Source organism: Mus musculus, chromosome 19 (assembly GCF_000001635.26).
Source record: "Mus musculus strain C57BL/6J chromosome 19, GRCm38.p6 C57BL/6J".
Classification (NCBI taxonomy): domain Eukaryota; kingdom Metazoa; phylum Chordata; class Mammalia; order Rodentia; family Muridae; genus Mus; species Mus musculus.
Genome location: NC_000085.6, coordinates 7,490,578 through 7,506,019, shown reverse-complemented (window position 1 = coordinate 7,506,019; position 15,442 = coordinate 7,490,578). Strand labels below are relative to the sequence as shown.

The window sequence follows — 15,442 nt, the reverse complement described above, 5'->3', positions numbered from 1 at the left end:
CCAAACCATATGACACATGGAAGTTTTGACTAGTAGAGTAACTGGAAAAAAAAAAAAAATACAGGCAACTTCCAGATTTTCCCCTTTCTGACTGAATAGATGCAGAAATGGAAACGAGTCAGTGAGGCTCAGGCACAGGAGGACAACACCCTAGAGCACTGCAGTGCACAAGAGTCAGGTCCTAAACTTCATGCAGAAGTGCCACCAGTTCACTTTTATGGGACAGAATGGTTCCTACTTTAACTCAGTAACATAGCAACTTTCAAACACAACCAAACCAAGTAACCAACACAAGAATCTCCCAAGATTTTTACACTAGAACTTTCAATTCCAGCTATTTTTCTATTTCAGCATAAATGAATGAGAATGACACATAGCCAACATGGGTGATATGCAGTATTACACAGTCAAAGGCTATGATCCTAAAGATGCTGGTGGCACTATCAGCCAAAAGACATGAAAGTTAAGACTGTACAGGCTACAGGCAGGATGGAATAACCCAGTGACAAAAAGATACAGTTATATCCAATGAAATGCACCACAAGAAAAGTTGCATACTGCTGAGGACAGGGAGAATGAAAAGGAAACTGTTACTCTCTTGCCTCTCTTGGTTCTTGCAATACATTAGCAAGAGTAAAGAAAAGCATGCCATTATTAGTGTGAGTGCTGGGGTGACCCTGCATGCCCCTTCATTGGGAATATAAGCAGTCATTAACATCCTCAGGGCTAAAAGGGACCATGTTCACTAACAGTGGCTCTTTGAGACACATACACACACACACACACACACACACAAAATTATTTTGAAATGTACACATCACCAACAAATCAATTTATATACATTAAGCACCCCACTTTTTAACCATACCACCACCATCCCGCTTCCTAAAGACAACAGGGTTTTATTACTGATTTCAAAAACAAAAACAAACAACAACAACAAAAACAAAACAAAACTCATTTTGAAACCTCCCACTGTAGATAGCAGATAAAGGGCCTTTGCTGATTTATCCTAGACTCCAGAATCATTAAGATGCCTTAATTAGAACAACCGGAATGGGAGTTATCCCAAAAACTGTTGCCTGTATGTTTACTATGTTCTACTAGCTAGGCTGCCGTGTCTGGCCTCAGTGGGAGAGGAAGCACCTAGCCTAGAAGAGACTTTAAGTGCCAGGGTGAGAGACTGCCCAAGGGGAGCCCCTACCCAATCAGAGAAGAGGGGAAAGGGAGGATGGGGGGGGAAAGAATGTGGGAGGGGTGACTGGAAGATGGTCAGTGAATGGGATGTAAAATGAATAAGTAAAAAAATAAAATTTAATTTAAAAAAAGATTCCTTAATTAAACCTTAGGGGTTAGATCGTTTATCTCAGCAGTAGTGTGCATACTTGTCTAGGGAACTTAGAATATGTAGTACTGAACAGAGAGAGGAAAAAAAAAAAAAACTTGCCCTCATAGAGGACATTGGAAAAAAAATATGAAAACTTAAGAGTCCTGTTCCTTACCAGCATGCCCTTTCTTCTTTCCACCTGGCAGTCACTGATTGCCTCTGACTGCTCCTTTAACTACATCACTACCTCATCCCTTAGGACGTATTAAGTATATCATAGCCAGGCAGTGGTAGTGCACGCCTTTAATCCCAGCACTCAGGAGGCAAAGGCAGTCAAATCTCTTAGTTCGAGGCCAGCCTGGTCTAGAAACGAGTTCCAGGACAGTCAGAACTGTCCTGAGAAACCCTGTCTCAAAAAGCCAAAATATAAACCCTAAGTGCACCACGGAGACAGCCACATTAAAAGCATCAAAATTACAAGGGAGGGATGCAGCTCAATAGCAGAGGCATAAAGTCCTGTGTTCTACCCCTAGCAACACAAAAAATACAAAATAAAACAATTTATGGACTGATAGCTCAAAGCTAAGCTTCCATCCTGTAAGTACTATCACTATTCCCTATACTATCCTGACTGTTCTCATCCTGCTTGTAAAATTCGTTCTCATTGGTATTTCTACAGGGAGAAAGCTACGGCTCAAGTCTTATCTTGTCCTGTCTTAACTCCACAATTTCAAGTAGATGACCTATGCAACCACTTATTCCCAACGCCTGAAATGCTTCTTGCTCTTGACCTAGACTTCAATTTTTAACTAACCTTGTCTGGATCACCTACCTCTCCCTCTGAGTTATTAGTTTAAATTTTCATCCGTGTGTGTGTGTGTGTGTGTGTGTGTGTGTGTGTGTGTGTGGTGTGTGTGGTGTGTGTGGTGTGTGTGTGTGTGTGTGTGTGTGTGTGTGTGTGTGTGTGTTGTGTATGTGTCTGTATGTATGTTTGCACTGGTGTCATATAAAGACATCAGAGGAAAACTTAGAGGAATTAGTGTTGTCTTTCTATCATGTAGTTCCCAGGAGTTGAACACAGGACAACGGGCTAGCAGTAAGCATTTTCACCTGGAAGCTATCTGACCTGCCCTCTTAAATAGTATGATAAGATGAATAAAAAATAGGCTCTAGCATGAGGACAAGGCCTCAATTTTGGTTTTCTCTACTCCAAAATGTTAAGTACTATGAGGGCAGGATTTTTTTGTCTTTTGTTCAATGCTATGACCTCCAAGTTCCCAGAACAACACCCACAAACAGCAGACAACAAAAACTGTGACATAACCAAAGCCTATGACCTTGTCTCAGCATAACTCTAGAAAACATAACAACTTCAGCCTCCATTTATAAACCTAATACCCAGCTGCAAGAAGGAGGAAGAGTAAGAACAATGGCTGATTCAAACCCAAACTATGCTAGATTATCTGTTCAAGCCTAGGATGGCCTATACACTGAGAAGCTGTGTCAAAATAAATAAATAAGTAAATAAATAAAATAAAAGGCTAAAGCATAGCATCTGACATATATGGGAAATGGCAACTTAAAACCTCTATTCAGGACAAATCTTAGCATGCTCTTTGGCATCTCCCTACAGGAGTTCTTTTCTTTCCTCACCCTCAGTGGCTGACATATACCAATGCTCTTCTGTAATCTCCTATAGTTCTTACTCTCTCACTGAGCTTTTTGGGAGAAACAGAGGGTCTCAAAATCAAAATGTAGCCAAGGCTGTCCTTGAACTCCTGACCTCTCTACTTCCACTTCTATAGGCATGACCACTATGACCAGCTTCAATGAGCTCTTTATTTATAATTTTAACTCTATGCTCATTTTTTACCATTTTTCTTTCTTTTTCCACCCTGTATTTTGGTGCTATAACTCCCCTCCTTTCTAACCTCTGAAGCGACATGTTCAAAGGCTTAAGTATAGAGTCACTAAACGTTCCACTCATACTAGCAGGAGGAATATGTGCAAACACACTGACCTGAAGAGTCAGGAGACAAGTCCTTATTCCAGTTCTACCACTCAGCCTCTGTGATCTGACTGGTTCACCTCCAGTCTCCTTTCAAAACTCCCCAGTAGTAACATTTTACAAGTCTACACTTAGTATTTCAAAATGTTTCCTCTCAATTACTCCATTCAAGTCCTCTGCACTTTCCCAGCCTTATCTCCCTATATGCAATATATTACCAAGTCTTACCATCATTTGTCTCTTCTATAACTGAAGTTTCTGCTTTATTTGGGGGCATTTTTTATTTGAGCTTTTTGTTTTTAGACAGGCTCTTGCCCAGGATCACCTCAAATTCTCAATCTTCTTGCTTCAGCCTCCAGGGTGCTGGCATTACAGTGCAAGGATTAAGAGCAAAGGGCATCACTGTAATGAGGCAGTGGGCAGGGAAGAGAAGCCTCTATAACAACAATACCAGAGTTCTGGCCCTGGGTCTGCCCTAAAGAAACCACTTCAGTTCAACTTCTTCATTTGTACTACAAAGCCAGGCAGAAACTGTTTAGCTCTAAAACCTAACTGCTACTTTTTTGGTTTTCTGTTGTGTTTTTGGTTTGGGGTTGTTTTCAGAGACAGGGTCGCACATTGTAGTTCAAGCTAGCCTAGAACTCATGGCAATCCTCCTTATTTGGCCTCCCAGATATCTGTTAGGATTACAGGCATGAGCTACCAGATCTGCCTTATCTCTCAAGAGTCTCAAATTCTTGATTTCATAAATCTCGTATCTTTTGTCCACATTTGTCTAAGTCTTACAATCTCTGGTGTCATGTATTGTCTCAGTGTGCAGATGTGTACTTTGGAAAATAACTGCTTCTTTAAAGGGAAAGGAGGATATTATTCTCGAAATCTATAGTTGCATCCATGTTCACATAATAAACTTCAAGAAAATAAACAGAGCACCGGGTGGTGGTGGCGCACACCTTTAATCCCAGCACTTCCCCAGTACTCGGGAGGCAGAGGCAGGCGGATTTCTGAGTTCGAGGCCAGCCTGGTCTACAGAGTGAGTTCCAGAACAGCCAGGGCTATACAGAGAAACCCTGCCTCGAAAAACCAAAAAAAAAAAAAAAAAATCTTTAATGAAAAAGTAGTCTAGGCCGGGTGGTGGTGGCACACGCCTTTAGTCCCAGCACTTGGGAGGCAGAGGCAGTTGGATTTCTGAGTTCGAGGCCAGCCTGGTCTACAGAGTGAGTTCCAGGACAGCCAGGGATACACAGAGAAAAAACAAAAAGAGAAAAAAAAAAAAAGTAGTCTAACAGCTTATGTGACATCACAACCTTTCTCCTAATTACTTATGAACTACTGACTTATCCTTTACTTTTGGCACAATATATCGAGTCCACACTAACCAAGAGGTTTAATAGGCCAACTCAAACAATATCCCTAGTAAACTACATTCTATATAGTTTCCACACTTAAATGACAATCACTCACACTGAATGAAAAATGAAGTTAAAAGACTGACAGGTAAATTAGAAATTTTTCTACACATGGATATTACAGCACTGATTCCTACATTACAGGCCTTAAAAACACAGCCAGTAATGGTGGTTCTCAACTTTAATCCCAGCACTTGGAAAGCAGTGGAGCAGGATTTCTGAGGCCAGCCTGGTCTACTCAGCAAGTTCCAAGCCAGCCCAGGCTGGGGTAGAGGAAGCTGGGAAGCCTGGGATTGTAACTCAATATTGTAGCACAAGGTTAGGATAGAGTAGGCCCTGGATTTAATATCTAAACCAACAAAAACAATCTGGCACAGGATCCTAATAGAGGACACCTTTGATCCCAGGAGAATCTGAGTTCAAGGACCAGAGGTACACAACAGAGAAACCTTGTGTCCCTTGCCAATGGGGAAAGGAAAAAAAAAAAAAACGGCATAGGTTAAAAAGCACAGCATAGGTTGGCTAGTAATCATGGTTAGCCTTTTCAATTTTACAAAAGAATACACAAAACCAATTTTATTTCAAGTTAAACTCTAAGAACATTATTAGAACAACTAAGGGTATAGCTCAGTGGTAGAGTAACATCCACAGGGCTCTGGATTCGATCCCAAGCACCACAAATACACAAACAGATACACACATAAAACCTGTATGGTTTTTGTTGAGATAAAATACCATGTAGCCTAGGGTGTCCTTGAACTTGCTAGAATAACCGTGAATTTCTGATCCCCCTGAATTCATTTCCTGAATATTGAGACCATTGGCCCAGTTTCATGGGCGGTTCTGGAATACAGATCATGGCTCAGTGCATGCTACACAAGTACTCTACCAGCAGGTACATGGTACTGCCCAGTCCTAGAATGAGTGAGTTTAAGTGGTCCTCAAACATTTAATTACATCTGAACAGTGATTCGTTCAATGAAAATGGCTAACTGAAAGCAGTTACCATTGCTACTTCAGAAAATCTAATGGATTAATTAAACAGTGTGGGATCAAGCGTGGCAATTTTGGCAATACTGACAACTAGTGGCCAAAAAACCCTTTGTGGAGAGAGGGGATCCTATCCCTACTCTGTACCCACTACATACTAATGGTATCAGTATTACCCATAAGGTTGACATCCAAAAACACCTACAGACATTTCTAAAAGGCACATAGACAGGCTGCAGAGATGGCTTAGCGCTTAAGAGCACTGACCACTCTTCCATAGGTCTTGAGTTCAATTCCTAGCAACCACATGGTGACTCACAACCATCTATAATGGGATCTGATTCCCTCTTCTGTTGTGTCTGAAGATAATGACAGTGTACTCACATACATAAAATAAATAAATCTTTAAAAGAAAAAAAGACACAAACACAAAAATCACCTTCTGTTAAGTACCACTGAGAAGCTGAAAAGATGGCTCAGTAGTTAAAGACAGTTGTTGCTCTTGTAGGACTTGGGATTTGGCTCCCAGCACCCACAGAGCAGCTCACAGCTATCTATAGCTCCATTACCAGGGTATATGATACCTTCTTCTGACCTCTGCAGGCACCAGGCATGTACATGGTGCACATACATACAGACATGCAGGCAAAACACTCATACACATAAAATCACTCTCTAAAAAATTTTAACAGGAAAGAAAAACTTAAAAAAAAAAAAAAACTACTGTGACTACTGTGCTAGAACCTCGTCAGTACTCATCCTCTCTGTCCAGAGGACTCTTTTGTTTTTGTTTTTCGAGACAGGGTTTCTCTGTGTAGCCCTGGCTGTCCTGGAACTCACTCTGTAGACCAGGCTGGCCTTGAACTCAGAAATCCACCTGCCTCTGCTCCCCCGAGTGCTGGGATTAAAGGCGTGCGCCACCACGCCGGGCTCCAGAGGATTTTTTTTTTTTAATGTATTTATTTAATGTATATGAGTACACTGTAGCTGTCTTCAGACACACCAGAAGAGGGCGTCAGATCTCATTACAGATGGTTGTGAGCCACCATGTGGTTACTGGGAATTGAACTCAGGACCTCTGGAAGAGCACGCAGCCAGTGCTCTTAACTGCTGAGCCATCTCTCCAGCCCCTCCAGAGGATTCTTAAAAGCACAGGAACAAAGTTACAAAGTAGACTATATGACTCATGGTGAAGTTATGACCTGAGTTTTCCAGTCCCCTTCTGAAATAACATATTCTCTAAAGGGCAAGAGCAACACACCCAAAAAGAAGCATACCATTTCCATGTTTGCCTTTGCTGGCAGTCCTTAAAGCACAAAGTCTTTAATTCACAAAGCCAGAGAAAACATCAGAGACAAAGGAAGTATGCTAAGAAGTCCTCTCCAGGGCTGGCGAGATGGCTCAGTGGTTAAGAGTGCTGACTGTTCTTCTGAAGGTCCTGAGTTCAAATCCCAGCAACCACATGGTGGCTCACAACCATCTGTAATGAGATCTGACTCCCTCTTCTGAAGTCTCTGAAGACAGCTACAGTGTACTTACATATAATAAATAAATCTTAAAAAAAAAAAAAAAAGAAGTCCTCTCCAGACTTCATAACTACAGCATGTTGTTCTTTCTGGCTTCTATGTTGCACTTTCCCTTAAGGCAAAAAGTGTGCCAGGAGATACACAGAAAAGCTTGTTCCCATGAAGCTGCTCAAACCCAACCACCAGAACACTGGGGAAATGCGTATTCTAGTTAAAGCACTGAGGAGGGAAGCTTTTCCCAATTCATTTACAATCGTTGTGCTTTAGCATAAGATGCTAAACAAAACTGTTCTACCTGCAAACAGAAACATCTAATGTGCTATGGGTTTTTAAAAAAAAGAAGTATTTAAGCCGGGGCATGGTGGCGCACGCCTTTGATCCCAGAACTTGGGAGGCAGAGGCGGAGGCGGAGGCAGGCGGATTTCTGAGTTCGAGGCCAGCCTGGTCTACACAGAGAAACCCTGTCTTGAAAAACAAAACAAAACAAAAAAAGAGATGTATTTATTTTATGTATGTGAGTGCACTGTTGCTGTCTTCAGACACACCAGAAGAGTGTGCATCAGATTCCATTACAGATGGCTGTGAGCCACCATGTGGTTGCTGGGAATTGAACTCAGGACCTGTGGACGAGCAGTCAGTGTACTGTACAGTCAGACATACTCTTCTAGTGTGTCTGAAGACAGCTGCAGTGTACTCATATAAATATAAAATAAATAAATCTTTAAAAAAAAGAAAAGACAGGTCTGAATCTAAAACTTAAATCAAAAGTTAGGTGAGATGGTATATACCAGCAGTCACAGCTATTCAAGATGCTGAGATGGGGATTTCTTGAATCTATAGTTCAAAGACAGCCTAGGCAACACAAAGTCCTTCATCTTAAAACAAAAATAAAAACTATTCAGCCTTTTATCAGCTAGAGAAAAAAAAAATTCAGGGAGGGGGGTTGTTCAAGGCAGGTTTTTTTTCTGTGTAATGCTGGCTGTCTTGGAATTTGCTCTGTAGACCGGGCTGGCCTCAGAGAGGTACATGCCTGTGCCACCCAAGTCCTGGGATTAAATGTGTGTGCTACTACCTGGCTATGTTTTTTTTTTTTAATGCATATATGTGTGTACTCTCTCGAATTTATGAGCAGTACACACATGCAGAAGCCCAAGGAGGCCAAAAGGTAACAACTGACCCCTTGTAGCAGAAGGTACAGACTGGGCTGTGGTGCAGAGAACCAAATCTATTCTCTACATGAGCAGTAAACCCTCTAACTCACTAAACCATCATCTCTCCAGTCCCAGGGGGCTGGGGGGTGGGGGATGGGGGGAGACAAATTTCTTTCGTTTTGTTTTTTGTTGCTGCTGTTGTGTTTGTTTTACTCAAGATAGGGTTTCTCTGTGTAGTGCTGTCTGGCCTTGAACTCAGAGATGTGCCTGCTTCTGAATAGAGTGGTTGTACTTGCCTCTTTCCTAAACACAGGAAATCTAATCTGGATGTTTCAATTAGTCAAGTTACAGTTAAATAAACCTTTCTTGTTTTATTTCTTAGTTTCTTCTTGTTTTAGTCTGGTTTTGGTTTCTTTGTTGTTGTTTGGATTTATCTTTTTTTTTTTTTTTTTTTTTTTGAGACAGGGTCGCATTCTGTAGCTCAAGCTGTCCTGGAACTCACTATGTAGTCTAGCCTGGCACCAAATCCATGCCAATTCTGTCTCACCTCCCAAATACTGGGATTACAAATGTGGGCCACCTCATCGAGCTTAAAGAAAGGTTTCTTTTAGAGGGAAGGTGCTTAAAAACAAGAATATCTTAATTGGCAATATTTACTCAGCTTAGATTCACCATTTCAGATAACCATGCCCTTACTCCAATCCTTTGCTTGCTTACTATATGAGTAAAGCCTATCACTTTATTTATAACATACTTTTAGCTGTGAGATACATCTAGCATGCTCTAGCAAAAGAAATTTAAATAAAAACATTTTTAATTTGTAAAAAATATTTCAACATAAATACTAATAGCTAACAAATGTTTATTTTCTATCAAATAAATTATTCAAATGCATACACCTACCATTGGAGAAATTTTATTATAAATATGCAAAATGAGGATTTTCTTTTTCACTGTTTCCTGGCCCCTGAATAAATAAAATCAGGATCTATAAGTTGTGCTAAGAATAGTGGGTATCTGAAAACTAGGAAGAGGTAGTCAGATCTCCATAAGTTCATCTTCAAAAGAAGTTCCAGGGGCTGGTGAGATGGCTCAGTGGGTAAGAGCACCCGACTGCTCTTCCGAAGGTCCAGAGTTCAAATCCCAGCAACCACATTGTGGCTCACAACCATCCGTAATGAGATCTGACTCCCTCTTCTGGAGTGTCTGAAGACAGCTATAATGTACTTCCATATAATAAATAAATAAATAAATCTTTAAAAAAAAAAAAAAAAAAAAGAAGTTCCAGACCAACCATGGCTACACAGTGAGATCCAGTTTTTATTTTTTTAGTTTTTTTTTCCAGACAGGGTCTCACTGTGAGAACCATGACTTTTTTTTTTTTTTTTTTTTTTTTTTTTAACACTGTTGAGAGGAGCCCTAAAAACTAGGGTTAAGGGCTATAAAAGCACAAAACTGCATTCAATCCCTAGCAGCACAAACCAAACTGTTCTTCCTTACTAAACACTAAGAAAATTATTATGGCATACAACCACACCTCCCTCTTCTGTTTTGTTTTGTTATTGTTTGTGGGTTTGTTTGTTTTCAGGGGGTGACTTGTTTTGTTATTTAGTTTGGTTCATTTTGTTCCCCCGAACCCAGACAAGGTTTTTCTGTGTAGCCTTGGCTGTCCTGGAACTCGCTCTGTAGACCAGGCTGGCTTTGAACTGAGAAATCCACCTGTCTCTGCCTCCCAAGAGCAGGGATTAAAGGCGTGCGCCACCACCACCCCTCAACTGTTTTTCTTATGGTTATGACTATTACAAAAGACAGTAAACTACCGAAAATAAAACAATGTTGGTATTGGCCTTATGCTTCACTAGGTGAAAATGTTTTTCACCCATACATCCCCTCACGCATGTAAAAGCTGCACAGGAATTTCTAGAATACAAGCTGGTTTTCGTAGGAAGCAAAACAGCCCTCATTTGATGTTGCAGTTTGTATGTAAGCTGAATACTGACATAGAGTACAAATCCTTAACGTAGGTTTTACTTAACTCCACTTCTCCAAAACAAAACTGAGAACCATGACGTTTTAGACTGCTAGGGGTTTTTTTTTTTTTTTTTTTTTTTTTCTTCACCTTTTGCAAAACATTCCACTTCGTACTCAAATTTGAAGACTGGGGTTTGCTAAAAAATTCTTCAAACACTACTGTTGACTCTTCTTTTTTTTTTCCTTTAGATTTCGCAACTGAAACTTGCAATCATTTCAGGGCCATACCCATTAAACAAGCACAGTGCCAGGTAAAATGACAGGCGAAACTGCATCCATGAATTTACGGAGGGACTATTTGGTTTTCATTTAGTACTTTTACCACCTCATTTTATGTCTCCGGCAAAGCCAAAGGAACCAAACTTACTTTAAAAAAAAAAAAAACAAAACAAAAAACTTGCAAAACAAAACAACCAAATTTAGGCCAATTCTTTTATCACCAAACATGGAGATAAGCGCGGGTGGAAAACGAACTTTACTAATACTTGTCAGTATCTCAAGGTCTTTTCGTTTAAAATAAAACCTTTCAACTCCAAGGCTGCACCGCAGCATTCCAGCACTTTAAGGCTCAACAATAAAGCCTTCCGCCGATCCCGGCCCGTTAAGACGGACCGCCAACCTCGCTTCCCGACCCGGAGCGCGCCACCGCCCGGCACGCCCTGCCCAGCACAGGGCGGAGCTCGACGGGCCAGAACACCAGGCCGCAGGAGGCCGCGGGCTCCCGGCGGAGACTGGGAACGTTCCCCGCTCCAGGAGCCCCGGCCCTGAATTCCGAGCCGAGACACCCGGCGGTGCGGCCTCCCGTCGCCACACCAAAAAAGGCGGCGGCAGGGACGGCTTGTCACCTCGGAGCCGAAGCACTGGGAGGCAGCGTGGGTAACCACGGACCGGGTCCCGGGAAAATTGGACGCCTCACCTGCTCCTCTCGATGCCACCGCTGCAGTTCGCTGAGGGGACAACATGGAGCCTCCTCCTTCAGCAGAAGTAGCAGAGGCAGAGAAGACAGGAGCGGGTTGAGGCTGCCCTGGAGGAGGGAAACAGGCGGAGCCTGGACTTGGGGAGAAACCGAGAAGGAGGGGCGCGCGGAGAAAGCCTACAGCTCAGGAGACAGCCCTGCCGATGGCGCAGGGCGTGACGAGGGCGGGAAAGCGCACGCGGCCGAGTCCCGCCACCGTTCGGTGCGCGTGCGCCGGAGCGGGGATCGTGCCGCGGGTACCTGTGACTGCGTACTGGAATGTCGGGTCCATCGGGAATTGTAGTTCGGCGTTTTCTTGGGCCCGGCCCCTCTGACCCGGGTGTTCGCCCTCATCCGGGGCGTAGAGGAAACGGAGGACAGGACTGGGCCGAGTGGGTCTTCCTACCGCTGAACTACAACTCCCATTAGGCCTTGCAAAGGGAAAAAAATGAGGAGGGCTCTCGGAAGACCCTGCCCGGCGCCTAACCCGGGGACCAGGGCCGGGCTTTGGCCACCCGGTTCCCGCCGGGAGCCCCCACCCGGCCCGCGTGCTGGGCTCTGGTGTTCCTCGCTGGCCAGGACTACAGGTGGTGGTATGAAAGAATTAACATGATGACGCGAACGCTTCGACTTTGACTTCACAAGGACAGACCATCGTGACTTCATTATCATCACCATCACCCCTAATCTCTGATCTGACCAAGGCTTACTAAAAGCTAAAGTAACGCCGGTCGTGGTGGCGCACGCCTTTAATCCCAGCACTTGGGAGGCAGAGGCAGGAGGATTTCTGAGTTCGAGGCCAGCCTGGTCTACAAAGTGAGTTCCTGGACAGCCAGGGATACACAGAGAAACCCTGTCTCGAAAAACAAAAAAACAAAACAAAACAAACAAACAAAAAGCTAAAGTAAGACCTTACTAAGTCAGGCTCCGGGTGGCACGCTGGTAATCCCAGTACTGGAGACCAGGAGAGGAGGATCAGGTGTTCAATACCTTCCTGAACTACATAGTGAGTCTCTGTCTCATTTTCGCGCGACCTCAGACTATTCTGAGCCATGACCCACCTTTTGTAAACTTTAGACTTCTAGGACCGTGATTCAAAGTTACTTTACAAAAGGAAGTTGTTGGGAAATGCTTTTATTCATACTTGACATATTGTGAAAATACAATTTGCCACAACTAAATACTGTTTTCTAACAAATCCTATAGATGGAGGTAGTGTCACCCCAGTGACTTGATTTTTCCTCACCATTGTTTCGTTCATTCAGCAAATGTTTTCTTTATTCCTTCGGCCTACCCTGAACTTCCCTCTATCTCTACACCCTGCCAAGCCTTTCAGCTATCTTTACTTCCTGAGCAATTATGCCAAAGGTTATGAGGTAAAAATTATTCGTAGCCTACCTAAAGAAATCCTGTTTACACTTCTTTAACCCCTCTTTGAGCCCCTTTACCCCCCAAACTCTCAAGACTGTTAGGAAACTCTCTTCTAGCTTTTAGATTTAAACCAAATTAGATCTTCTAGGCTATTGTGTAGTTGTTTCTTCTAAGGTGGACATGACCATTGCTGTCTTGAATCAGCCACAGGAGACTCATTGGAGGAAGGTGTATATCCAAGAGCAAATTGACCAGAAGGACTCTTCCATTACTGAAGCTGCCCATGGAACTCATCAGGAGTGCAGGTTCTTTGTGAATCACCCACGCTCCAGGTGAGATTTTTAATTTGTATAGTTGCCTATAAACTGCCCAAGGGACTTCCTGGTGATGTAACTGCCTTTGAGTCACCCGTGTACCTATAAGTGGCCTCAATAAACTCAATGGTTCACCAAGCTGAACTTGGATAGAATTCTTTCTTTGGTCTGTCAGTGCCCTTACCCCAGAATGACTAGGCCATTGTTTCTCTCTCCCAAGAAAAAGTAACACAGCATAGGCCAACCTGGTCCAGCAAGAAACTAGAAGTAAACATTAGGGGAAGAGATTAGTTCAAGAAGACATGACACAAACCCATTTTGTTACATGCTCAAAGAGGAGAGCCAAAGGGCAATGACTTTGTCACAACTGCAAATATTATTGTGTAAGAATTTAAAATCGCCCACACATCCTAGCATTCTCCAGTCCCCTTTTCTAAAGTATTGTTTTTTAATTTTTATTTTTTATTCTACATTACATCCAACTGCAATTTCTCCTCCCTCAGCTCCCCCACGCCCCCATCTTTCCCCTCCTCTCTTCCCCAGAACCAACCCTCTCCACATCCCCTCTAAGAACAGGCTTCCCAGGGACATCAATCAAACAGGGCATAAGAAGCAACAATAGGACCAGGCACCACGGGATCATCGCATCAAGGCTGGAACAGGGCAACCCAGTAGGAGGAAAAGGGCCCCACAAGCAGGCAGAAGAGTCAGAGACAGCCCCAGTTGCCCCACGAACACCAAGCTCCTCAGCCAGAACATGTATGTAGAGGATCTGAGTCAGACCCTGCAGGCTTCCTGATTTCTACAAGCCCCAGCGAGTCCTAGCCAGTTGATTCTGGGCTCTGCGGTGTCCCTAACTCCTTGGGTTCCTCTGATCCTTCCTCTCCCTCCTCCACAGGACTCCCAGAGATATGGGACCTTGTGTCTGTTCCCCATCGGTTGCTGGATGAAGTCTCTTTGATGAGATTATTTTAGATTCTGATCCAGAACACTCTACAGGCAGAACAAACTGTAGGTGGAAGGTTTTGTGCCTGGGTTGGTGTCCCAGTCACTCCACTTGAGACTTTGACTAATTACAGAAGACAGAAGAATGTGTCCCCCATTACTAGAAGTCTTTGCTAGAGTAATTCTCATAAATTCCATGGGGTTTCCATTGCACTAGACTTCTACCTCATCCCCAAAATGGCCCCAATTTGGGGGCATTTTAAATTCCACTTAGGGAATAAACCCTAGAATGTATGGGTGATTTTGAATTCCAGTCATTTCTCCTCCCCACCACCTCTCCTGTTCCCAACTCCACCTATCCCGTGTGTTTTTCTTTTTAATTTGGGGGGGCGGGATAAATATTCCACAGTGCACATAGAAGTCAGAGGACAACTTTTCAGAAGTTGATTCTCTTCTATCTCTTTAAGATTTATTTTTAATTATTATAAATCCATGAGTATGTGCACATGATGGTGAGTTGCCATGGAGGCCAGAGGCATTGGGTCTCTTGGAACTGGTTTTGGGTATTTGGGAGCCACCCAGCATGGGTGCTGGGAACTGCTGAGCCGTTTTCCTAGCTCCTCCACCTCGTTTTTGAGGCAGGATCTCTTGTTTCTGGCACTCAGTGCAGACAAAAGCTTCCAGAAGATTGTCCCATCTCTACCTCCCACCTTGCTGCAGGGATGCTGCAAAAGACCCACTGTATCTATATCTATTACATTTTTAAATAATATATAGGTAATTTTTTAAAATGTGAGTTGTGGAGATCAAACTTGGGTTGTCAGACACACAGAGCAAGTGCTTTTAGCCACAGAGCCATCTTGCTGGCTCTTGCCTTCCATTTCTCCCAGTATATTCTTACCATCAGATTTGAGTTTTACATTTCTATCTTTCTTTTTTTTTTAACTTCTTTTAATCATTTATTTATTTATTTATTTATTTATTCATTGGGGTTTTTTTTGTTTTGTCTGGTTGTTTTTGTTGTTGTTGTTGTTGTTGTTTGTTGAAACAAGGTTTCTCTGTGTATCCTCCGCTGTCCTGGGAAACTACCACCAAACATGCTTTTCCTTGGCAGAAGTTGTTTTCTAAGCTGTGACCAATCCTAAAATCTACCAATAATTTGTACCATGTTGTTTCAAAAGTCAAAATCTTCCAAGTGTGAGGAAGGCCAATATATTTGTATTGACTTCAGTGATTTGCACACATCTAACTCTAACATGAAGGACTCACTTCCTGACAGGATATATTTCAGTACATTTTTATTGGAAGCTCTTAAAATCAAACAGGGTATTGTGTCCTGTAGCAAAACTATGTATGTAATACTAAAAGAGGCAGAAAGTTCTGAAGCAGTTAGTGTAACATACACCTTCCTCATT

The 15,442-nt window shown here is 42.8% G+C and overlaps 1 protein-coding gene and 1 long non-coding RNA gene across 4 annotated transcripts in view; one reads left to right on the top strand and one right to left on the bottom strand.

Annotated features, from left to right (window-relative positions):
• The window catches only part of Atl3 (atlastin GTPase 3), a 44,595-nt gene extending 32,590 nt beyond the window's left edge, over positions 1 to 12,005 (bottom strand). Inside the window, exon 1 of one of the 3 annotated variants that reach the window (XM_006526604.4) lies at positions 11,673 to 12,005. In XM_006526604.4, coding sequence (XP_006526667.1) covers positions 11,673 to 11,751 — 79 coding nt within the window. In that variant the 5' untranslated portion in view covers positions 11,752 to 12,005. Of the gene's footprint in view, positions 1 to 11,358; positions 11,583 to 11,658 lie in introns of those variants that run through there. The other 2 variants (NM_001163505.1, NM_146091.4) reach the window with 2 other exon arrangements.
• Positions 12,006 to 12,225: 220 nt separating this feature from the next.
• Positions 12,226 to 13,226, top strand: Gm52401. The gene is made up of 2 exons (XR_003952920.1): positions 12,226 to 12,403; positions 12,973 to 13,226. It is a non-coding gene; the product is annotated as a predicted gene, 52401 (long non-coding RNA).
• The last annotated feature ends 2,216 nt before the right edge of the window (positions 13,227 to 15,442 follow it).